This window comes from Amphiura filiformis, chromosome 15, assembly GCF_039555335.1.
Source record: "Amphiura filiformis chromosome 15, Afil_fr2py, whole genome shotgun sequence".
Lineage (NCBI taxonomy): Eukaryota > Metazoa > Echinodermata > Ophiuroidea > Amphilepidida > Amphiuridae > Amphiura > Amphiura filiformis.
This window is the reverse complement of record NC_092642.1, coordinates 28194129-28221652: the sequence shown is the minus strand read 5'-3', so window position 1 is coordinate 28221652 and position 27524 is coordinate 28194129. Positions and strand designations below refer to the sequence as shown.

General features: G+C 34.7%; 2 protein-coding genes across 6 annotated transcripts in view; both read right to left on the bottom strand.

Annotated features, from left to right (window-relative positions):
* The window catches only part of LOC140171450 (uncharacterized), a 71719-nt gene that overhangs the window by 5854 nt on the left and 38341 nt on the right, over positions 1-27524 (bottom strand). For 4 of the 5 annotated variants that reach the window (XM_072194711.1, XM_072194712.1, XM_072194714.1 and 1 more), the window contains 2 exons: positions 12373-12508; positions 9736-9876 (listed from right to left, as the gene is read on the bottom strand). The exons of the other annotated variant lie outside the window; for it this stretch is intronic. The gene's annotated coding sequence lies outside the window, so the exon portion shown is untranslated. The remainder of the gene's footprint in view (positions 1-9735; positions 9877-12372; positions 12509-27524) is intronic. 5 annotated transcript variants of the gene reach the window in all.
* LOC140171451 (uncharacterized) lies at positions 2944-8542 on the bottom strand. Its single transcript, XM_072194718.1, has one exon. The coding sequence runs from the start codon at positions 5959-5961 to the stop codon at positions 4885-4887; it is 1077 nt and encodes a 358-aa protein (XP_072050819.1). The 5' UTR covers positions 5962-8542; the 3' UTR covers positions 2944-4884.

Here is a 27524-nt window from a genome sequence, read left to right as displayed (position 1 = left end):
TTATGTACAAAATATATCTTGCAAATTAATTAGCCAAGATATTGTGAAATTTGAATTTCGTTCTGGTGCATCAGAACGAAATTACAACGCATTGTCTATGGAGCAGTGTAATACACATAATCATGCCTAACTTGCAAACGCAAAATCGGATTCAACTGAAATTTTGGGAATATGCTTTTTTCGTGGATATCTACAGAAAAATGTCATAAAAAGAGGATGCTAGGATCACGAAATACTCCTTTAATACAAGCTAAAACCGTTTGAGTTTGATAATGAACCCCACAAAACCGAGTATATAGAAAATGCCATACGGCCGGGCGGGTTCACAAGTTGCCAGCTCTATCATGCCACTCGCCGCCTGATTAATGGCTTTATAATGCATGGCTATGTTAATCTTGATCTGTGAGTTTGTTGGAATCTGTTTAACAATACAGCTATGTGTACATGAGAATCTCACAACACCCGGTAACAGCGAGGCGGTAAATACTGGTATAAAGTGAAATAAACAAGTCATGTTGAAGTCTAATTTTAATTATTCTCATTTTATGTACGTCATGTACGTCATGTACATATAAATCAGTAATTTAATATAGTAAGTACCTGTAACTATTTTTACTCCATTTTTAATCAGGTGTTTTAAATGCATAATGGATAAATAAATACTTGAATTGACAGCACTGACTGCCACTTTTCAAATCCATCTCACCCAATGACTCCCTTTTTGTTTTACTGAACTCCCTCTCACCCAATGATCCCCCTTTTTTTATTTTCCTGTCACCAATTCAATACATTTTTGATAATCTCTCACCTAAATGTGACACGATCTGGTCCATGGGGCCAAAGGCGGCAAATTTGAAACTGAGATAAAGGTCAAAATATGGAGCAAAAAACAGTAAAATACATAAGAAAATAGACATCAAAAAACTTCAGAACTTTAGAACCAAGCAAGCTAGACCTTTGGTGTTTTCAGTAAATGATAGCCTATTGTATGTATAATGTAATAATTACAGTAACTCAATTTTTAAAAATGCCTCCTTTGGCCCCCATGGATCAGATCATGTCACAAATGACCCCATTTTTCATTATTTTTTTCTTCACATTTGTCCAAAAAAAAAAATCAAATTTGGACAACTTTTCAAAAAACTTTCATCAATTTGGAAGACTTTTTGAAAAAAAAATATCAACTTTTATATTTTGACCTAAAAATTTGTCCCAGTCTCACCAAAAGACACCATCTTTTGGTAACATTTTAGTACAGGGTGATTTTTGTGTTAGCATCTAGTTTTCCTACATAAGTGGAACCAATGTTTTTTGGCATCCTTACACCTCAAATGATAAAACTAGAATTGGTTCCATTTTTTTCTATGGCCCCTATACTTCCCACAAGGTGTCGAAGGTCATAATGAGGCCAAAAGTTAATATCTGTTCAATTATGCTGTGATATACCTCAAATGGTTCCTCTCATTGCCAGGCAATTGTCACATTGCACTAGGTTGCTAAGTTCAGGAGTTACAGAGTAAACACCCGGGGGGCCACTCAAGTATGATAGTGTACGCATGCGTGACCAAATTTTCTTTAAACACCCCCTAAACGAGTTTTACCCTACCAGCAAATTTAGGCCCTTAATAAGGTAATTTAATATAAAATTTACCCCCTAATGAGTTTTTTGGCTAGTAAAAATGAAAAATGTACCCTTTTGGACTCGTAATTTACCAAAAATTTGAAAAGGTACCCTAAACAAGTTGTTCAGCTTCAGAAAACTACCCTTATTCTTGAAAATCAGCGTTTTTAGACCCTAAATGCGTCACTCAAGCGTAACTTGCCTTGCCTAAAAAAACACCCCCTTTTCCTTGTTTTTTTGGTCACGCATGCGTACAGACCATTTATGTGAGTGATCCCCCCGGGAGTAAACACGGTCAAATATCTCATACACAGAAGCCAAATAATTTTTGAAATCCACCGATTCAATCGAAATTTGAACTATTGGACTTTGGTTGCATAAACTCTGAAGGGGCACATGACGATACAAAAATGCACTTAAACTGTGAATTAAGTACATGTTTGAGATTTCTTATCTTGAGGGGAGTAATTTGAGACCAGTTTCGAAGAAATTGGACCATTTTAAAATTTTGACCTCTGTGTATGATATTTTTAACATCTGACATATTCGACCTTATAAATTAACTCCTGAACTAAGCACCGTAGAAAAATATGACAATTGATTTTTTTTTTATTCCATGTAATAAGAGGAACAATTTGAGATATGTTACAACATGATGGGACTACATTTAAGTTTTGCCCCTACTGTGTCCTTTGACCCCTTGTGGGATCCACAGGACATAGACAAAAAATGGAACCAATCAAATATTTATCATTTTATGTTTAAGGATGCCTTCTCATCGCCCTTTTTTGGTGTCTAGGTTCTCACCAAAAGACCCCTAGTTTTCCGCACATCCACATCACTTGCAAATTAAATGTGCATTTGTAAAGCAGGTTGCCAATTTTTTTGACTTAAAAAAATTGAAAAAAATTAATTCAAAACCACCCTAATTCAGATATTTTTTTATTCCAAAGAATCAAAACATCTTTACACATGGCATGTGAAAATTTCAAAGAAAAAATGTTGGTAAAATTATGGGAAAAAAACTGTTGAATTTGATCTGCACATTGAAGATGAATATGATATATCAGTAGATAAAATGACATTATAGAGTATTTTGATTGTATCCAAACGTTTTAGAAGCATTAGGAATGAAGTTAAACAGTAATTTAAGAAAGAAATTAACTAACATTTATCAAAATGGTAAAAAAATGACAAGATTGATTAAATTGGTGATTTTTTGAAAAATTCATGAGACTTAAATCAACATGATGTTGTTGTTTTTTGTAAGGTGGTGCAACACTTTCGCAGGCATTTGCCTTTTGCATCTCCTCCATCTTGTGTTTTTTAATCATTTTGGTGTTTATTAAGTATTCGTTGTATTTTGATGGAAATAAATTGAATTGAATTGAATGATTTAATCAAGCAACCCTATTGTTAGGTGCCTTTATATCAAGAGCAAAGCACATATCAAACCAAAAAAATGTGAAGGATATAAAGACATAATATGCCAAGTTAATTACCCAGGGGCACTCATGTATATTTGTAATTAAACATTTGCATGAATTGTGACTTTTATGTCGAAAATTTGTCAAACTAACCCTACACAAGGATTTTACTCAAATAAAAGTGAGGATCACCCTTAAAAAACAACTTTTCAAATAATATGTGTGTTTTGAGACTCTAATCGCAGATCCGTGTGGATTCCCGTTTTGCTTTTCAAAACCACCTTAAATCTGCACTTTCTTTCACCTGGATGCTTAATTTTTTATACATGAGTGCCCCCAGGTTAATTACAATGGATATAGCTGCTGTTTCAATTGATTTTTCAGATTGAAATGACCTGTCAGATTATGGGTACATAATATGAACATATAATCTAATTACAGCAGAAACTTGTCAACACAAAAAAAATTAACACTCAGTCCAAAGTCCAGCATATAACTTTGTATGACATGATAACACAAAATCCTCACTGAACAGTTTCATCTGTGTCCTACATTGTAACACACACTAAAATTCAAGGCCCTGACAATTTTGGGTGAACAAAGTTCCACTGTGTACTTGTAATTATCCCAGTGGTGGGGTACTCAGATTCCAAAAATGTGCACTAGACCATGCAGACTTTAAGGACTTAAAATGAGCCTTGGAGCTCATACTTGAAACTATGTTTCAGAGGAAAATTTAGCCGTAAGTCTCTGAGGATGACTCACATGCGTTCCAGAGGGTCTCTGGAATTGAAAAAAATCTTGGAGGCCCTGGATAGAGGGTCTTCAAAATGGAAAATAGCTTGAAAAGGGGGATCTTTGCCCTAGCAATTATTCAATGCATTACAACAAAGTTTCTGAAATGTATCCTTTACAAAACTTTTTACTTGTGACAGGAACTGTTGAATAGAAAATATAATAAACGGTTTGACAATTGATAATTAGTAACTGGGGTAAAATAATCATAATTACTAGGCGGTTACCCGTATTTGGTGGTTCTCGGCTGTCACGATTACCTGGCTGATGGTGATTGTACCCACTAAGTTTCATACCCATACAACAGTTTTTACTAATTTGACCTCAGATGACCCCTGGGTAACCTTGAACCACTAACCAAAACAAACTTGTTCCGTCTTAGGTCCAGATGCACCCACCCACCAAGTTGCATGCCCATATGACAATTTTTACTAACTTGACCTGAAATGACCCCTAGATGTTCTCTGGTGACCTTGATCCGCTAACCAAAACAAACTTGTTCTGTCTCGGGTCAAAACGCACCCACCTGTCAAGTTTGAGGAATGTGCGACCCCCAGTATCCAAGAAAACAGTTTTTACTAATTTGACCTCAGAATACCCTTGGATGACCTTGGGTAACCTTGACCCACTAACCAATACAAACTTGTTCTGTCTCGGGTCAAGATGCACCCACCCATCAAGTTTGAGGAACATGCGACCCCCAGTGTCCGAGAAAAAAGGCGGACAGACACACAGACATATAGACCATGCATATTATTATTATAGATAAGTCATTGTGATGTAAATTCAACCAAAGGACAATGATCTTTGAAAGAGTTGCATAATTGTGTCATCTGTTGTGAATTTGGCCTCAGTGCTCACACTTTCTTCTCTTTGATATGACATGTTTTATGTCTTAAAACACTACTCTGTCTGGTAAAACGTTTCTGACAGTGCTTGCATTTATATGGTTTGTCCTTAGAGTGAGTTCTGATGTGGCTCGCAAGGGTAAATTTATTGGCAAACCATTTCTGGCAGTACTCACATTGAATGGGTTTCTCTTTAGTGTGAGTTAGAGATATGGTATGTGAGACCAGATATTTGAACAAAGCACTTCTGACAATATTCACACTGATAGGGTTTTTCCTTGGTATGAGTCCTGATATGAACCACAAGGCCATTTTTACTTGCAAAACATTTCTGGCAGTACTCGCATTGAAAGAGGTCCTCTTTAGTGTGAGTTATAATATGAGATGTGAGGGAATACTTTTGAGCAAAACATTTCTGACAGTACTCACACTGATGGGGTTTCTCTTTGGTGTGAATTCTCACATGCTTTTGCAGATTTGTTTGGCTTGTAAAAAAGTTATGGCAATATTCACACTCGAAGGGTTTCTCTTTGGTGTGAGTTCTGATATGATCTACAAGGACACTTTTTTGGGCAAAGCATTTCTGACAGTACTCACACTGAAAGGGTTTCTCTTTGGTGTGAATTCTCATGTGTCTTTTCAGATAGCTATTCCATGCAAAACATTTTTGGCAATATTCACACTGATAGGATTTCTCCTTCGTGTGAATTCTGATATGGTCCACAAGGCCACCTTTATGACCAAAATATTTATGACAGTACTCGCACTGATATGGTTTCTCTTTGGTGTGAATTCTGATATGGACCATTAGGACATTTTTACGAGCAAAACATTTCCGACAGTACTCACACTGAAACGGGTTCTCTTTGGTGTGAATTCTGAAATGGTCCACAAGGACACTTTTTCGGGCAAAACATTTCTGACAGTGCTCACACTGAAAGGGGTACTCCTTGGTGTGAATTCTGATGTGTTTGTTCAAATGACCTTTCTGTGAAAAACATCTCAGACAGAACTCACATTGAAACGGCTTCTCTTTAATACATGTATCCAAGAAGTTTTTACTTTGGTACCATACCTTCCTGTGGCTATTCAAATATCTTAACAGCACACCATTGTTTGACAAGCTTTTTTGATAAAACACATTTTTGCCCCTATAGGCCTGCACATATTTAATCAGATGTTTGTCAACATGAGGTTTCAATTTGTCCAAAGAATAATGGCTGAGTCCACAGAATGCACAAGTAAATGGTTTGAAAAGTTTTCTTTCCATCTGCTATTATTTTAAATATGTAGTCAATAGTATAAATTAGATTTACTGACTGCAACAATATTTAAATGTCATAAAGATTACTGTGTGCACTTTAACCCACCATGGAAGTCAATTCTATAGTCAAGAGGTCCTTAGTGAAGCAGCAGCAATAGAAGACCACTATCCTCACTGGCGGTCTTAGTCCTAGTTCTACTTTATTATTTTCCAACTTCATACATCAGTGGATCGAAATACTGACCTGAAACGTTACATATATATAATTTATGCTTAGTCTTACATCGAAAAATTGTATTCTTAAACCATATTGTTTTATATCTGCAGGTGCAGAGAATTTCAGTACAAATATTTTGCCTACCCCCACCCCCTCCTCTATTATTTATAAAATGATCACTAGACATGATATATATATAAATTGAAAATTTACCAACAGTCGAAAGATTTTAACAATTTTAACTAGAATTAGGCATGTTTGTAATAAGCCAAATCAGCATTGGTAGTTTGCAATGCATTGTGGGAGTTTTTGCAATTTTGGGACACTTTGACCTATTGAGAAAATTCAGATTTTTTTTTTTTTATATACAAAATATAATTTAAAATGCTTTACTAGATTAAAAACAAACCCAAAAAAACTTGGTCATTGTGTAAATTAATTATTTGAATATTTTTAATGATAACATTATTATAATAATAAATTAATAATTACAGCAATTTCAAAAATTTGTCAAAGTGTCCTAAAACTGCTCTCAAAAACGGGAAGTTACAAAGGCGATTAGGCTTAGGGGATGGGGATTGTTTTAAGGCATTTATTACCCAAATTTTTATTGGTAACAATCTTCAGTAATTTCCAGCCTCCAGATCGACCCCTTTTTTATTTCAATTATTTTTACCAAGGCCTAGTGGTATCTCTGTTATTTCAGTTTTATGGACAGAAAACCTGCTTCACAGTTATTACTGATCGACTTATAATTACTATGGTTATTAATTTCATCATTTTTTTTCGATTGTCGCATACATTATTTGTGTCTCCCATTGTCCTGCGCCTAATTGCTAGGATAAAGCATAATTATATGCCACCTCCTTTTTTCATTATTTAAAATAAAAAATTGACTGAATTGTATAAATGGCTTTAACCATGCATCTTTATGCTAATTTAAACTGTGAGTAGGTTAGAATCTGTTTAACAAATAGTTTGTATGTGAGAATATCTCATATCTCAAAATTCCTAACAAATTTGATATTTGATATTTAACAGTCCTCAAAGTAAAATTTATGAATCTATTGATATGAGCTTAAAGTGTATGTAGCTGGGAGTAAAACCTGACGTCGTACTGATAATACATTTAAAAGGCCTAAAATTTTTTGGTCTTTAGGGGAAAATGTATATCTTCATTTCAAAAGTTTCATATGATCGTCTGCTTTTCCTCCCAGATACATACACCTTAAGTAAATATTAGATTTACAAATTGTACTTCAAGGACTATTAGGTATCAAAAATATCAGTTTTTAATAATTTGCCATAAAATTTGTATTATATCGCAAATTTCACACACAAAAATTACTTGATATCAGGACATTCTTAATATTCAGAATGTAATTCGACATGTCTGTGCTCTCATGTCCCACAAAAAATACTGTTCAATCACTGCTATCTGAGTCCTTAATGACATTGGTTTTATTAATCTATGTTGTAGTCTATACTAAATAATTGTTAACACACCATTTAAAATACAATGTACTAAATATCTAATAACTAATTGAAGTACAATGAATACAAAAAAAAGAAATAATAATACATAAAGAAGATTCTATATGACTCTTACATGCATCTCACATTGCATGTAGAATCAACTATTTGTTTGATAAAAGTCAGTTGATTTTTTTAGGAAATGTAAGCAAAGCAAATGCAACAATTTGCAAATTACAAAACTTTGGCCTTATGAACAGTGTGAGGAACCATTAAATGGAAAATATAATCAATGTTTTGACAATTAACGTAAAATAATCATATAATTGTAAGTCATGTGATGTTAATTCAACCAAAGGACAAAGATCTTCAAAAAGGAATAATTGTGAATAATTTAATTGGCGTCATCTGTTGTGAACTTGCAGATCATTATTTCAAACAAAACAGTCCCTCAGTGCTCACACTTTCTTCTCTTTGATATGACATGTTTCATGTCTTAATGCTCTGCATGCTAGCCATAGGCTTCAATATAAAAAGTCCAAGTTTTCAGATATTTTCTCAAAATATCAAAAGGCTTGTTTGTACTCATTTTAATGCATTATTCATGCTGATTCCAAATATGGTCATGAAAATTCTCATTTCTGAAATTATTGATTTTAAAAAAAAATTGAAACTTATCGTCTGCAGTCGACACCCGCGTGAAGAGAGTTAAAACACTCATCTTTCTGGTAATACACTCCTGACAGTGCTCGCATATGGTTTCTCCTTGGTTTGGGATCTGATGTAGCTCACAAGGTGAACTTTATGGGCACAACATTTCTGACAATATTCACGTAAGGTTTCTCTTTCGTGATATGGTATGCGAGTCCAATCTTTGAACAAAGCACTTCCGACAATATTCACACTGATAGGTGTGTTCTGATATGGACCACAAGACTATTTTTACGAATAAAACCTTTTTGGCAGTATTCACACTGAAAGGGTTCCTCTTTAGTGTGGGTTCTGATATGGAGTGTGAGGTTATGCTTTTGGGCAAAATATTTCTGACAGTACTGACACTGATAGCATTTCTCTTTCGTGTGAATTCGCAAATGGTTTTGCAGAATTGATGTCTGTGTAAAACATTTATGGCAATATTCACACTGAAAAGGTTTCTCTTTGGTGTGTGTTCTGATATGCCCCACAAGGGTACTTTTTTGGGCAAAACATTTCTGACAGTGCTCACACTGATAGGGTCTCTCCTTAGTGTGAATGCTCATATGTCTTTTCAGATAGCTATTCCATGCAAAGCATTTCTGACAATGCTTACACTGAAAAGGTTTCTCCTTCGTCATGTTCGTGTGAGTTCTGATATGGTCCAAAAGGCCACCTTTTTGAGCAAAACATTTCTGACAGTACTCACATTGAAAGGGTTTCTCTTTGGTGTGAATTCTGATATGGGCCATAAGGACACTTTTTCGGGCAAAACATCTCTGACAGTACTCACACTGAAAGGGTTTCTCTTTGGTGTGAGTTCTGATATGGTCCACAAGTACATGTCTTTGGGCATAATTTTTCTGACAGTACTTACATTGAAAGGGTCTCTCTTTGGTGTGAGTTCGGATATGGTTCACAAGGACACTTTTTTCGGAAAAACATTTCTGACAGTGCTCACACTGAAAGAGTCTCTCCTTAGTGTGAATTCTGATGTGTCTTGTCAAATTACTATTCCATTTAAAACATTTCTGACAGTAGTCACACTGATAGGGTTTCTCTTTATTGTTCACAGAGTTTTTACTTTGGTACCATACCTTCTTGTGGCTATTCAAATATCTTAGCAGCACACCATTGTTTGACAAACTTTTCTGATAAAACGCACCTTTGCCTCTATGGGCCCGCACATATTTAATCAGATGTTTGTTAACATGAGGTTTCAATTTGTCCAAAGAATAATGGCTGAGTCCACAGAATGCACAAATCAGTGGTTTAAAAAGTTTTGTTGCCATCGCTACTGTTTTCAACATGTAGTGATTCATATAGTGAACTTCATATGAATGAAACAACAGTCAACTAAGGGAAACAATCACGTTACTGTATGCACCTAAACCCACCATTGAAGTCAATTCTAGTAAAGTAGTCCTTTAGGGTGGAGCAGCAGCAATAGAGGAACACAATCCGCACTGGCTTTAGTCTTAGCCCTGGTTCAAATTTTAGTTTCCAATCCCAGATATTATCACACTGCATCAAAATATCTGAAAAGTTACAACATGAATGATTGGCGTTAAGGGGGCCGTCTTTCGTTTTCTTTGAAAGGTGGTGGGTCATGAATATTTCAGTGACCCATGCTGGCGTATTTTGGGGGGCTTTGGGCGCCAGTGGCCAGCCCCTGGGGGCAAAGTGGGGGCAGCCAAAACGAAGGGCGGCGGAAGAAGAAGGCGGCAAAAAGAAGGGCGGCAAAAAAAAATTAGTCAAGAAAAAAGGGCGGAAAATTTTGAAAAAGTAGGTAAAATTGTACTATACTATGCTTTTAGGGCGCTAGCACCTAAAATCTTCACTTTTTCAAACCACCGAAAAAAAAATTGGGTTAACCTATTCGGGCTGTTGAGGAAGGGGTGCCAAAATTTAATTTTCTTCAGCGCCCCGGGGTAGGGGTGGCCACGGTATGCCACTGGTGACCGGAGTCGAATTTTTATGACCCCCCCATCGCAAATTTTTTTACGACCCAGGATAGCAACAATTTTCAACACAAGATAAGGTGCCCCCTTTCCACCCACAGACTCCAGACACATTATTCATTGTTTAAACCAATTAAGGTGTGGAGCCCACAAATACTTGATTGTAAGCATACAGAAAGTGGGCAGAGGGTGGGTAAATTGCGATCCCAAGTATAAAGAACGTGCACGGAGTGTGCACAAATTTTGCATTATTTAACTTAAGATGGTATTCACATTTTAACAATAATTTAAAGAATGTGCACGTAGCGCACAATATTTTTGAGTCACCAGCCTTTAACCCTAATTTTTTTTACACCAAAAAATGGGGGGTGGTTACAAAATTATTAATTTTGTAACCACCCCCATTTTTGGTGTAAAAACAATTAGGGTCTGTGCAATAATTATGAGCCCCCTGGGGAGTAAAATTTCCAAATGGCTCGCATAAAATCGCTTCCCCCCTCTTGGCCTGCCAAAAATTGCTTGCCCCCCTTCTTGGCCTGCCAAAATTCTTTGCCCCCCCCCCTTTGCACATGCCAAATTTTTGGGATCCCAATTTACAAACCTTAAATGGTCTTGATAGCTGTTGCGAGCAGGTTTATTTGCATTTTTAACCTTTTTTTAAGTACGTTTTATTGAAAAAGCGCCCCATGAATGTGTGCCAAAAATCCCTTGCCCTACCCCCTCTCGGCTTGCCAAAAATGGCTTGCCCCCCTTTTTGGCTCGCCAAAAATTTCTCCCTACCCAAAAAAACAAATTACCTCCCCAGGGCTCATAATTATTGCACAGCCCTTATGACCCCTATTGTTAGTATAAAAATTTTATGACCCCCAGTATATTCATGACCCACCCCTTTCCGGAGAAAATGACGGCCCCTATATTCTATTCTCAAACCACATGTTGTTTTATATCTGAAAGGGGCAGACAGAGATTTGTTGTACAAAAATATTTTCCTTTAATTGCCACTGAATGATCGACTAAATGATTCTACAATAACACATATTTATTGAGTGTAATTCCTATAACCAGCTTTTTGAAACCATGAGGGCACACAACTATACAAGTACAATGACCCAAGAATTATATAAATCTTAGAAAGGGTGTCCTCCAAATTATTTTGCAAGCTGACACATGTGTCTTCTAAGATCACTTTTCTGTGCAAAACATTTCTGGCAGTTCACTGATAGGGTTTCTCTTTGGTGTGAATTCTGATATGGGTTATGGGGTTATGCTTTTGAGCAAAACATTTCTGACAGCACTCACACAGTTAGGGTTTATGTTTGGTGTGAAGTCTAATGTGTTTTGTAAGGTTGTTTTTTTGGTTAAAACATTTTTGACAGTACTCGCACTGGAAGGGTTTCTCCTTGGTGTGAATTCTGATATGGACCACAAGGAAACCTTTTTGGGCAAAACATTTCTGACAGTACTCACACTTAAAGGGTTTCTCTTTGGTGTGAGTTCTGATATGGTTCACAAGGGTACATTTTCGGGCAAAACATTTCTGACAGTGCTCACACTCAAAGGGTTTCTCTTTGGTGTGAGTTCTGATATGGGTCACAAGGGTACGTTTTCGGGCAAAATATTTCTGACAGTGCTCACACTGAAAGGGTTTCTCCTTAGTGTGAATTCTGATGTGTCTTTTCCAAGTACTATTCCATTTAAAACATTTCTGACAGTACTCGCACTGATAGGGTTTCTCTTTAATGTTCACAGTGTTTTTACTTTGGTACCATAACTTCTTGTGGCTATTCAAATATCTTAGCAGCACACCATTGTCTGACAAACTTTTCTGATAAAACACACCTTTGCCTCTATGGGCCCGCACATATTTAATCAGATGTTTGTTAACATGAGGTTTCAATTTGTCCAAAGAATAATGATTGACTCCACAGAATGCACAAGTAAATGGTTTGAAAAGTTTTGTTGCCATCTGCTACTGTTTTCAACATGTAGTCATATAGTGAACTTCAGATGAATGAAACAACATTCAACTAAGGGAAACAATCATATACAATTACTGTATGCACCTAAACCCACCATTGAAGTCAATTCTGATAAGTGGTCCTTAGTGGAGTAGCAGCAATAGAGGAAGACAATCCGCACTGGCTTTAGTCTTGGCCCTGGTTCAAATTTTAGTTCCAATTCCAGATATTATCACACTGCATCAAAATATCTGAAAAGTTACAACATGATTACATGAATGATTGGCGTTATGAGGGCTGTCATTTTCTTCGGAAGGGGGTGGGTCATGAATATGTCGGTGACCAGAGTCAATTTTTTATGAACCCCATCGCAAATTTTTTACGACCAGGGGTAACAAAAATTTTCAACGCTCCCTTTCCACCCACACAGATTCAAGCCACATTTATATTCATTGTTGGAACCAATTAAAGGGGCATTTCGTGATCCACAGCCTCATCCCCCACTTTTCTCAAAAAAAGTTGAGATTTTTATATCACTGGAAACCTCTGGCTACATAATGTTTATGTACAAAATATTTCTTGCAGATTAATTCGCTTTTGCAAAGATATCGTGAAATTTGAATTACGCTCTGGTGCACCAGAACGAAATTATAACGCATTGTCTATGGAGCAGTGTAATACACATAATCATGCATAACTCGCAAAGCATAAAATCGGAATCAACTGAAATTTTGGGAATAGGCTTTTTCATGGATATGTACTGAAAAATGTCATAAGAAGAGGATGCTAGGATCACGAAATCCTCCTTTAAGGTGTGGAGCCCACAAAAACTTGATGACACATTATTCATTGTTGGAACCAATTAAGGTGTGCAGTACAGTACACAAAAACTTGATTGTAAGCATACAGAAAGCGGGGGAGGGTAGAAAAATTGTGATCGCAAGTATAAAGAACGTGCCTGGAGCGTGCAAAGATTTTGCATTATATAACTATAAAAGATTGTGTACACATTTTGACAATAATTTAAAGAATGCGCACGTAGCACAACATTTTTGAGTCACCAGCCTTAAATAATTTTATTACCCCCCCCCCCCCCCCCACTTTTGGTGTAAAAAGATTAGGGGCTGTGCAATAATTATGAGCCCCCAGGGGAGTAAAATGTTCAAACGGCTCACCAAATAAGGCTTGCACCACCCCCCCCCCTTGGCCCACCAAAAATTATTCGCCCCCTTGCACAAGCCAAATTTTTGTGATCCCAATTTACAAACATTAAATGGTGTTGATACATGTTGCGAGCGCAGTGAGCAGGAAAATTGGCATATTTAAGTATTTTTGTACTGTTTTCCTTGAAGCCTTTTTAGCGCATTTTATTAAAAAAGCGCCCCAAGAATGTGTGCCAAAAATCGCTTCCCCCTCCTCCTCTCGGCGTGCCCCCCCTTTTGGAATGCCAAAAATTTCTTTCCAATTTTACCCTCTCCCAAGGCTCATATTTATTGCACAGCCCCTTATGACCCCCTATTTTTAGTATAAAAATTCTATAACCCCCAGTATATTCATGACCCACTCCTTTCCGAAGAATATGACAGCCCCATAGTCTAAAATTCTATTCTGAAACCACATGTTGTTTTATATCTGAAAGGGGCAGTCAGAGATTTGTTGTACAAAAAATATTTTCCTTTAAAGGCCCATTCAGTGATTTGCTCATCCGGACGATCGTAAAAAATCATCAAAATTCAGATTTTGGTACCTTTGTAATTGGCATAGATGTGCTAACATAGCCTGCTAGTGGTTCGGTCGAAAGCCGTGTATTTTAGACAAAATAAAGCATTTGCATGATTCTGGACTTTTGATACTGACAGTACAAAAAGTCCGACTCGAGATCGAAAAGAAGCTCACTCTCCACGTACCAACACGCGTTATGTTGTTTCTACTACTTATTACATCAGTAGCTACTATTTTAAACAAAATACACAATTTTAACTGTTTTTCATATTTGAATTGACCGTTAGTTTGCCTCGGTGATCTTTAATTGCTTATTTTGTTTTCTACTACAAAATTGTAGCTTAAAAGCGTCTGTTTTAAATCAATTTAGACTCTACTTCCCCGTGTTAGAAACACTGGACTAGGAAGTTTTTCCAGTCGATTAGTTGGCGCACTGTACTGAAAATCTCGATTTTCTCAGAGTTGAAGTAGAAAACCTTTCTAAAACTTCTGTTTTTGACTAATTTGTCGATGTATTCAGGGGAAAAGTGGTTTAATGAAATTCTGTAGACTTATTCTTTATTTCTAAGCAACTCTGACAAATTTCCATTTTTTTAAATGTTCCTGTGAAATCACTGAAAGGGCCTTTAATTACCACTGAATGATCGACTAAAATGAATGATCGACTAAAATGATTCTACAATAGCACATATTTATTGAGCGTAATTCCTATAAACAACTTTATGAAACCAACAGCCCAAGAATTACATAAATTTTAGAAAGGGTGTCCTCCAAATTATTTTGCAAGCTGACACACTCCCCGAATTAATTTACAGAATTGTGTGATTAACACTTTTTTATGCAAATCATTTTATTAAGTTAAAGGTATAAAAAAACTTAAAAACTTACAACTGTCAATATGAGATTAGGGTGGCAGTATGGGGGGAGGGGGAATTGTGATAATGTGATAAAACAAGCGGATATTTAATTCAGGTCATCACTTATTGTCCATGAAATGATGTTTATTCAATTCTAAGAAATGCAATACAACTAAGATTTGAATTTTGAACTCTTTTAAACGTCAAATTTTGGTAAAAAATGGGCGGGAGGAGGGGGTTCGAGATGCAAGGTGTTTTGTGGCAAAATTCCGTTTTATAGTAGAGAGAATCACATTTTGTATGTTTTTAATAAATTTGTTATCTTTTAAGACTATAGTTTGAGAAAAAAATTGAGGATAGTTCTGTGTTACAGATTCTATGCTTTGTGTCAAAATGTGTTAAGTCCATGCCAGAAATTCCGTTTTGTGTCAAAACGTGTTATGCTATTTTAAAAACAAATTAATTCATTTAAAAAAATCTAAAGTCTCTAGATTTTAACTTAACATGTTTTAATGGTCCTATATATGTCACCTTCACTTAACTGTAATTTTATGGAAATCAAACTTTTTTTCATTGCCATAAAGAAAATTCCTGATTTTCTTCAAAGTGAATCTTGTGGACTTATTAAAACACGGTTTGGAAATAAGCTCTTCAATTATCAACCCTAAACTAGCCAAAGTATACAATTGAAATACATACATATCAACTCATTATACAGGGTTACCTTCTATATTCATGTTATACAGGGTGGAATAAAATAGATATGGATAAAACGTGGGTTACTTTAGCCAAATTGGTCACGCTGGGAGATTCCACGTTTGTTGATAGAAAGACAGCTTAGGCTAATAGAAATTGGCACTCCATTCGTGGTGGATAATATTAATAATAAAGTTTAAAACATGTAGGCCTAGCCTATGTCCGGCACTTAGGCAGGGTGATTCTTTGTTAGATTATTTTATTTGATCCTATTTGTGACCCGATTTGTGACCTCTTTCCTTTTCTCACAAGTCTGAAACATCGAGTCGTAGTACCGTCCATGCAAACTTGGATAGGCCTACACGTTGACGCAAATTCAAGAAAGTAGAAAACTTGGAAGTATGACTACATGTATATCCCATGATTATATCTGCCTCTGTATTTTGCAAACTAAAACAAGAATAGGGCCTACTCTATTAAATAAATACGAGAATGAGACTAGGCCTGTCACTGAATTAAGTTAGATGCCAAGTCAAGACACTGAAACTGATATCGTAAAAGTCACACCGGCGCTTGCACAAAGTTATAAATGAATGCCGTACAATGGTTATACTCATCACATGTATATCGCCATGGTCGGGGCACGTATGTAGGGCTATTTGCATGCTTGTCATGGGTCGACCTGGCTAAAAATCCTGGCGTTTGTGGGCCGAATGTGGCAACCCAAAATTTACGGTCCACCTGGGAGAAACCGATTTACAATAACTTAGGTGGTCTATCGTGTGCGATACGCTATTTTTGGTCGACCTGGGATTTTTTTCTCCCAGCTTGACCCAAAACGTGTTACTTTAATGCATTGACTATTACCAACTTGCAGTAATCAATTGGAAGTAAACCATATTTATTTGGTTAGAGAATATGGGGACTTTGTTGACTGTGCCCACTAAGTTTACTTCCACTGACTTTGGAAGAAACCAAAATCACAGCTGTTTGGTAATCTACGAATACAGGGTGTCCCAAAGTATTTTTTTTTTTTTTTTACTATTCAAACATTTTGCACCTACATGTAACCCATACAGAAAAAGTATATGTAGATTCCTCATCAAATTTCCTTTCAGAAAATCTATTGACTATGGTAGGATAATTAAAATTTTACGGTAACTTTTAGATTTGAAAGATATCCACATTACTTACTACAGTGTTTAATATGACAACGGGTAGTTTTGTATGGAAAAGTTTGTATTTTCTAGACTAAACCAACCATAAATGATTAAAAACAATTAGTAGAATTGTTTAGCTGTAAGGTCATGAGTCTTTTTGATGCTAAATAGAGTCAAAATCCAATTTCCAGCCTTTACAGAAGCAGGTTATGCACTAAAAATATCAATCCCATAGAGTTTGTGTGTACCACATCCCCTACCTCCACATCCCGCACCTCCGCCACCCTGAATTCTATGAAGCACAGTGTCAGTATTAAAAAGGCTAACAGAATTCTTTTTACAGGGTTGAAAGTGCATTTTATTTAGCAATAAAATGAGCCCACAAGCATGACAATAACTTCTTGCTTGGCAGAGATATCATCATTTAATTTGAGTCGAATTTGGGAAAATGTAACGTCTCCACCTTTTTTGAGTGGCGAGTTCAAGACGCACGACCCTATAGCAGTGGGTCTAGATCTTCCCTACCCAAACCAAATCCCTGAGTAAGTGATAACCCACATTCAGATGGCTAATAGGAGGGTAACCAGCCTAGGTAGTTCAAAGTATGTCTACATCAATTTTGATGTGTCTTTAATTGGTAAAACTGTGCAAATTAAAGATGCTTTACATTTGAAAGAAACTTTTATTTAGGCTTTACGTATAGAATGGGTCTTCCCTACCCATACCAAAGCCCTTGGATAGTGGCAGGGCATATTAAAGCCATATTATAACATTTTTATACAAAATAAATTAGTATTTCTTTGCCATAAAATGTTACCTTTTACTGTCACATATATCCCCTTTTAAATTTGACCCTAACAACTAAAGGCAAAGCAAAGAAAATTGAAATTTACAACCAGCTCCAATGTTGACAATATGTATAACTCGGCTTACTGTATTTTGCGAAACGAAACGAAACGAAATGAAACGAAACGAAACGAAACGAAACAGATTTTTAAGGTGTCCCTTAACTAGTTTATGATTTTTATGATTTGTTATTATTCATGTGTTTCAATGACCTAGATTAAATTATTAAGCATTTTAAAGTTAAATTTAATAAATTTACCTTATTCTGGTATTATAGTTGGCTCATCTTGCATTAAGTTTTTTTTTATGTTGTTGTTGTTGAGAAACGTGTGAACATAGATGAATGTGAAGAACTGTCCGCAGGAAATCTCATGAATTGCAAGAAACACAACCGTGGAATATAAACCTTGTACACTCTGACTGCAAAGGCCTACACTATGGTGCAATGAGCCCGTTTCGCATTTTTGTAAAATGCGAAACGGACGAATAACCTTTTAGCATTAAAACATTTTGGGTAATTTCTTTGCATAATATCATGTATCTTGACAACACACATTCATGTGATAAAGATCAAAGGTCACATCCCCATACTTTGGGTGCAATGAGCCCCAAACCACTTTTTGATATGAAATCATATATATCTCATTAGGCAATAAAAAATATTTTTTAATCATTGATAGCTCAGGAAGTTGACCTTGACAAGAAATGTATGCATGCAAAATTTGAACTTGCTAGTGTTCATACTTTGGGTGCAATGAGCCCGTTTCGCATTTTTGTAAAATTCGAAACGGACGAATAACTTTTTACATGAAAATATTTTTGGGTATTTTTTTGCATAATATCATGTATCTTGACAACATGCATTCCCTTGGTAAAGATCAAAGGTCATATCCCCATACTTTGAGTGCAATGAGCCCCAAACCACTTTTTTAATATGAAATCATATATCTCATTAGTCAATGAGAATATATTTTAAAATTATTTTTAGCTGAAGAAGTTGACCTTGACAAGAAATGTATGCATGCAAAATTTAAACTTGCTAGTATTTATACTTTGGGTGCAGTGAGCCGTTTAGCATTTTTGTAAAATGCGAAACGGACGAATAACTTTTTACATGAAAATATTTTGGGTAATTTTTTTGCATAATATCATGTATCTTGACAACATGCATTCCCTTGGTAAAGATCAAAGGTCATATCCCCATACTTTGAGTGCAATGAGCCTCAAACCACTTTTTAATATGAAATCATATATCTCATTGGTCAATGAAAAATAATTTTTAAATTATTTATAGCTGAAGAAGTTGACATTGACAAGAAATGTATGCATGCAAAATTTGAACTTGCTAGTGTTCATACTTTGGGTGCAATGAGCCTGTTTCGCATTTTACAAAAATGCGAAACTTTTTTTTTTTCATTATTTCGGGCAATTTCTTTGCATAATATCATGTATCTTGACAACACACACTCCTTTGGTAAAGATCAAAGGTCATATCCCCATACTTTGGGTGCAATGAGCCCCAAACCACTTTTTTAATATGAAATCATATATCTCATTGGCCAATGAAAAATTATTTTAAATTATTTATAGCTAAAGAAGTTGGCATTGACAAGAAATGTATGCATGCAAAATTTGAACTTGCTAGTGTTCATACTTTGGGTGCAATGAGCCGCGTTCGCATTTGTGTAAAATGCAAGCAGACTAATAACTCTTTACATGAAAATATTTTGGGTAATTGTTTTGCATAATATCATGTATCTTGACAACATGCATTCCCTTGGTAAAGATCAAAGGTCATATCCCCATACTTTGAGTGCAATGAGCCTCAAACCACTTTTTAATATGAAATCATATTATCTCATTAGTCAATGAGAATATATTTTAAAATTATTTTTAGCTGAAGAAGTTGACCTTGACAAGAAATGTATGCATGCAAAATTTAAACTTGCTAGTATTTATACTTTGGGTGCAGTGAGCCCGTTTCGCATTTTTGTAAAATGTGAAACTGACGAATAACTTTTTACATGAAAATATTTTGGGCAATTTCTTTGCATAATATCATGTATCTTGACAACACACATTCATGTGATAAAGATCAAATGTCACATCCCCATACTTTGGGTGCAATGAGCCCCAAACCACTTTTTTAATATGAAATCATATATCTCATTAGACAATAAAAAATATTTTTTAATCATTGATAGCTCAAGAAGTTGACCTTGACAAGAAATGTATGCATGCAAAATTTGAACATTTGAAATTTTACAAAAATGTGAAACGGGCTCATTGCACCCAAAGTATAAAGACCAGCAAGTTCAAATTTTGCATGCATACATTTCTTGTCAAGGTCAACTTCTTGAGCTATCAATGATTAAAAAAAATTTTCTATTGTCTAATGAGATATATGATTTCATATTAAAAAGTGGTTTGGGGCTCATTGCACCCAAAGTATAAACACTAGCAAGTTCAAATTTTGCATGCATACATTTCTTGTCAAGGTCAACTTCATTAGCTATCAATAATTTTAAAATTATTTTTCATTGGTTAATGAGATATATGATTTCATATTAAAAAAGTGGTTTGGGGCTCATTGCACCCAAAGTATGGGGATGTGACCTTTGATCTTTATCTCATGAATGCATGTTGTCAAGATACACGATATTATGCAAAGAAATTACCCAAAATATATTAATGTAAAAGTTATTCGTCTGTTTAGCATTTTACAAAAATGCGAAACAGGCTCATTGCACCCAAAGTATAAACACCAGCAAGTTCAAATTTTGCATGCATACATTTCTTGTCAAGGTCAACTTCATTAGCTATCAATAATTTTAGAATTATTTTTCATTGGTTAATGAGATATATGATTTCATATTAAAAAGTGGTTTGGGGCTCATTGCACCCAAAGTATGGGGATGTGACCTTTGATCTTTATCACATGAATGCATGTTGTCAAGATACACAATATTATGCAAAGAAATTACCCAAAATATATTAATGTAAAAAGTTATTTGTCCGCTTCAAGCATTTTACAAAAAGTGCGAAACGGGCTCATTGCACCCAAAGTATAAACACCAGCAAGTTCAAATTTTGCATGCATACATTTCTTGTCAATGTCAACTTCTTGAGCTATCAATGATTAAAAAATAATTTTCTATTGTCTAATGAGATATATGATTTCATATTAAAAAGTGGTTTGGGGATCATTGCACCCAAAGTATAAACACTAGCAAGTTCAAATTTTGCATGCATACATTTCTTGTCAAGGTCAACTTCATTAGCTATCAATAATTTTAAAATTATTTTTCATTGGTTAATGAGATATATGATTTCATATTAAAAAGTGGTTTGGGGCTCATTGCACCCAAAGTATGGGGATGTGACCTTTGATCTTTATCACATGAATGCATGTTGTCAAGATACACGATATTATGCAAAGAAATTACCCAAAATATATTAATGTAAAAGTTATTGTCCGCTTCGCATTTTACAAAAATGCTAAACGGGCTCATTGCACCCAAAGTATAAACACCAGCAAGTTCAAATTTTGCATGCATACATTTCTTGTCAATGTCAACTTCTTGAGCTATCAATGATTAAAAAATAATTTTCTATTGTCTAATGAGATATATGATTTCATATTAAAAAGTGGTTTGGGGCTCATTGCACCCAAAGTATAAACACTAGCAAGTTCAAATTTTGCATGCATACATTTCTTGTCAAGGTCAACTTCATTAGCTATCAATAATTTTAAAATTATTTTTCATTGGTTAATGAGATATATGATTTCATATAAAAAAAAGTGGTTTGGGGCTCATTGCACCCAAAGTATGGGGATGTGACCTTTGATCTTTATCACATGAATGCATGTTGTCAAGATACACGATATTATTCAAAGAATTTACCCAAAATATATTAATGTAAAAAGTTATTCGTCCGTTTCGCATTTTACAAAAATGCGAAACGGGCTCATTGCACCCAAAGTATAAACACCAGCAAGTTCAAATTTTGCATGCATACATTTCTTGTCAAGGTCAACTTCTTGAGCTATCAATGATTTAATAAATAATTTTCTATTGTCTAATGAGATATATGATTTCATATTAAAATGTGGTTTGGGGCTCATTGCACCCAAAGTATAAACACTAGCAAGTTCAAATTTTGCATGCATACATTTCTTGTCAAGGTCAACTTCATTAGCTATCAATAATTTTAAAATTATTTTTCATTGGTTAATGAGATATATGATTTCATATTAAAAAGTGGTTTGGGGCTCATTGCACCCAAAGTATGGGGATGTGACCTTTGATCTTTATGACATGAATGCATGTTGTCAAGATACACGATATTATGCAAAGAAATTACCCAAAATATATTAATGTAAAAAGTTATTAAATCCGTTTCGCATTTTACAAAAATGCGAAACGCAGAATCATTGCACCCAAAGTATAAACACCAGCAAGTTCAAATTTTGCATGCATACATTTCTTGTCAAGGTCAACTTCTTGAGCTATCAATGATTAAAAAATAATTTTCTATTGTCTAATGAGATATATGATTTCATATTAAAAAGTGGTTTGGGGCTCATTGCACCCAAAGTATAAACACTAGCAAGTTCAAATTTTGCATGCATACATTTCTTGTCAAGGTCAACTTCATTAGCTATCAATAATTTTAAAATTATTTTTCATTGGTTAATGAGATATATAATTTCATATTAAAAAGTGGTTTGGGGCTCATTGCACCCAAAGTATGGGGATGTGACCTTTGATCTTTATCACATGAATGCATGTTGTCAAGATACACGATATTATGCAAAGAAATTACCCAAAATATATTATTGTAAAAAGTTATTCGTCCGTTTCGCATTTTACAAAAATGCGAAACAGGCTCATTGCACCCAAAGTATAAACACCAGCAAGTTCAAATTTTGCATGCATACATTTCTTGTCAAGGTCAACTTCTTGAGCTATCAATGATTAAAAAACAATTTTCTATTGTCTAATGAGATATATGATTTCATATTAAAAAGTGGTTTGGGGCTCATTGCACCCAAAGTATAAACACTAGCAAGTTCAAATTGTGCATGCATACATTTCTTGTCAAGGTCAACTTCATTAGCTATCAATAATTTTAAAATTATTTTTCATTGGTTAATGAGATATATGATTTCATATTAAAAAGTGGTTTGGGGCTCATTGCACCCAAAGTATGGGGATGTGACCTTTGATCTTTATCACATGAATGCATGTTGTCAAGATACACGATATTATGCAAAGAAATTACCCAAAATATATTATTGTAAAAGTTATTAAATCCGTTTAGCATTTTACAAAAATGCTAAACGGCTCATTGCACCCAAAGTATAAACACCAGCAAGTTCAAATTTTGCATGCATACATTTCTTGTCAAGGTCAACTTCTTGAGCTATCAATGATTAAAAAATAATTTTCTATTGTCTAATGAGATATATGATTTCATATTAAAATGTGGTTTGGGGCTCATTGCACCCAAAGTATAAACACTAGCAAGTTCAAATTTTGCATGCATACATTTCTTGTCAAGGTCAACTTCATTAGCTATCAATAATTTTAAAATTATTTTTCATTGGTTAATGAGATATATGATTTCATATTAAAAAGTGGTTTGGGGCTCATTGCACCCAAAGTATGGGGATGTGACCTTTGATCTTTATGACATGAATGCATGTTGTCAAGATACACGATATTATGCAAAGAAATTACCCAAAATATATTAATGTAAAAGTTATTAAATCCGTTTAGCATTTTACAAAAATGCGAAACGCAGAATCAATTGCACCCAAAGTATAAACACCAGCAAGTTCAAATTTTGCATGCATACATTTCTTGTCAAGGTCAACTTCTTGAGCTATCAATGATTAAAAAATAATTTTCTATTGTCTAATGAGATATATGATTTCATATTAAAAAGTGGTTTGGGGCTCATTGCACCCAAAGTATAAACACTAGCAAGTTCAAATTTTGCATGCATACATTTCTTGTCAAGGTCAACTTCATTAGCTATCAATAATTTTAAAATTATTTTCATTGGTTAATGAGATATATAATTTCATATTAAAAAGTGGTTTGGGGCTCATTGCACCCAAAGTATGGGGATGTGACCTTTGATCTGGGTCACTCCATATGAAATCAAGGAGTCGCCCCACCTGACCCCCCTCAGATTTGCTTTATATTTTAGTCATATGTTGTACCTGTAAAAATATTAAAAACCTGCAAATTTGAGGTCTGTATCTCTTACTGGATTTTCTGTGGCAGCCATTTAAAGTTGGAGTAGGGGGGTCTAAATTTGGACCCAAAAGTTGCCCTTCAAACAAATTTCATCTTTGGGAGGCTGTGCCTTCTTTATAAAAAAGAGAGAGAGGTCTGAAACTTTGTGTACACACTAACTGCATGCCCAATTTGTCAAAAAATAAAAAATAAAAAATTTCTGTAATTGCGTGTTGTGTCACGGGGTCATTAAATATGCAAGAAAAAATGTACTGTTTTGTAAACTGGCAAGTTTAGCCCCCCTAAATTCAAATTTTTTGTCAGATTAATAATCTTTTGTTGTCACTGATGCTATATATAGGATAAATACAATGCATAGCCAAAAAAATTGAGGTCACAACTCATTTACATTTGAACAGCGCCCTCACGAAGATGAAATTTATTGCAAATTCAACATTTTCAGGGGCCCAAAGTCGATGTGGTCCACCTTCAAAATTTATAAAACATCACTTTTATATAACTACTAGTCTTAAATTACAACTTTGCTAAGTCCCAGTAATTGTATAGGTTGACTTCATATAGAATGACAAGCCCAAAGTTGACCATTTTCTTATGATTGCATGTAGTGCAAATGTGCGAATCGGAAGGCTTGAAAGTCAAATTGGCCCCATATTGAAAATAAAATGGAAATAAAAGTAAATAGGACCAATAACTATGCATCTAGTCATTTATTTTTAATATTGTGGCCATTTTGACTTTTAAACCTTCCGAATTTGGCACATTTGCAGTACATGCAATCATAAGAAAATGGTCAACTTTGGGCTTGTCGTTTTATATGAAGTCAATCTATAAAATTACTGGGATTGAGCAAAGTTGCAATTTAAGACTAGTAGTCATATAAAAGTGATGTTTTATCAATTTTGAGAGTTGACCACATCGACTTTGGGCCCCCTGAAAATGGTGAATTTGCATTAATTTTCATCTTCGCGAGGGCGCTGTTGGAAATGTAAATAAATGGTCACCTCAATGTCTTGGATATGCATTGTATTTGTCCTATATATCGCATCAGTGACAACAAAAAACAATTAATCTGACAAAAATGTGAATTTAGGGGGCTAAACTTGCCAGTATACAAAACATTACATTTTTTTTGCATATTTAATGACCCTGTGACCATGGTGACACAACGTGGTGCAATTACAAACATTTTTTTTTTTTTACTTGTTGACAAATTGGACATGCAATTAGTGTGTAATTTGTATTAGGAAGGTACAGGCTCCCAAAGATGAAATGTATTCAAAGGGCAACTTTTGGGTCCAAATTTAGATCCCCTACTCCAACTGTAAATGGCTACCATAGAAAATCTGTATATATTGAAATTGAAATTGAAATTAAAGTAAATATGGCCAATAACTACTCATCTAATCATTTATTTTTAATATTGTGGCCAATTTGACTTTCAAGCCTTCCGAATTCGGCACATTTGCACTACATGCAATCATAAGAAAATGGTCAACTTTGGGCTTGTCATTTTATATGAAGTCAACCTAAACAATTACTGGGACTTAGCAAAGTTGTAATTTAAGACTAGTAGTTATATAAAAGTGATGTTTTATAAATTTTGAAGGTGGACCACATCGACTTTGGGCCCCCTGAAAATGTTGAATTTGCAATAAATTTCATCTTCGTGAGGGCGCTGTTCGAAATGTAAATGAGTTGTGACCTCAATTTCTTGGATATACATTGTATTTATCCTATATATAGCATCAGTGACAACAAAAAATAATTAATCTGACCAAAAATGTGAATTTAGGAGGGCTAAACTTGCCAGTTTACAAAACATTACATTTTTTCTTGCATATTTAATGACCCCGTGACACAACGCATAAATACAGAATTTTTTATTTTTTATTTTTTGACAAATTGGGCATGCAGTTAGTGTGTATACAAAGTTTCAGACCTCTCTTTCTTTTTATAAAGAAGGCACAGACTCCCAAAGATGAAATTTATTTAAAGGGCAACTTTTGGGTCCAAATTTAGACCCCCCTACTCCAACTTTAAATGGCTGCCACAGAAAATCTGTAAGAGCTACAGACCTCAAATTTGCAGGTTTTTAATATTGTTACAGGTACAACATCTGACTAAAATATTAAGCAAATCTGAGGGGGTCAGGTGGGGCGACTCCTTGATTTCATATGGAATGACCCATCTTTATCACATGAATGCATGTTGTCAAGATACACGATATTATGCAAAGAAATTACCCAAAATATATTATTGTAAAAAGTTATTAAATCTGTTTAGCATTTTACAAAATGCGAAACAGGCTCATTGCACCCAAAGTATAAACACCAGCAAGTTCAAATTTTGCATGCATACATTTCTTGTCAAGGTCAACTTCTTGAGCTATCAATGATTAAAAAAACAATTTTCTATTGTCTAATGAGATATATGATTTCATATTAAAAAGTGGTTTGGGGCTCATTGCACCCAAAGTATAAACACTAGCAAGTTCAAATTGTGCATGCATACATTTCTTGTCAAGGTCAACTTCATTAGCTATCAATAATTTTAAAATTATTTTTCATTGGTTAATGAGATATATGATTTCATATTAAAAAGTGGTTTGGGGCTCATTGCACCCAAAGTATGGGGATGTGACCTTTGATCTTTATCACATGAATGCATGTTGTCAAGATACACGATATTATGCAAAGAAATTACCCAAAATATATTAATTTATAAAGTTAATCATCCGTCTCGCACCTAACAAAACTGCCATACACGCTCATTGCACCCAAAGTATAAACACCAGCAAGTTCAAATTTTGCATGCATACATTTCTTGTCAAGGTCAACTTCTTTAGCTATCAATGATTTAAAAATAATTTTCTATTGTCTAATGAGATATATGATTTCATATTAAAAAGTGGTTTGGGGCTCATTGCACCCAAAGTATAAACACTAGCAAGTTCAAATTTTGCATGCATACATTTCTTGTCAAGGTCAACTTCATTAGCTATCAATAATTTTAAAATTATTTTTCATTGGTTAATGAGATATATAATTTCATATTAAAAAGTGGTTTGGGGCTCATTGCACCCAAAGTATGGGGATGTGACCTTTGATCTTTATCACATGAATGCATGTTGTCAAGATACACGATATTATGCAAAGAAATTACCCAAAATATATTATTGTAAAAAGTTATTAAATCCGTTTAGCATTTTACAAAAATGCTAAACAGGCTCATTGCACCAAAGTATAAACACCAGCAAGTTCAAATTTTGCATGCATACATTTCTTGTCAAGGTCAACTTCTTGAGCTATCAATGATTAAAAAACAATTTTCTATTGTCTAATGAGATATATGATTTCATATTAAAAAGTGGTTTGGGGCTCATTGCACCCAAAGTATAAACACTAGCAAGTTCAAATTGTGCATGCATACATTTCTTGTCAAGGTCAACTTCATTAGCTATCAATAATTTTAAAATTATTTTTCATTGGTTAATGAGATATATGATTTCATATTAAAAAGTGGTTTGGGGCTCATTGCACCCAAAGTATGGGGATGTGACCTTTGATCTTTATCACATGAATGCATGTTGTCAAGATACGATATTATGCAAAGAAATTACCCAAAATATATTATTGTAAAAGTTATTAAATCCGCTTTGCATTTTACAAAAATGCGAAACGGGCTCATTGCACCCAAAGTATAAACACCAGCAAGTTC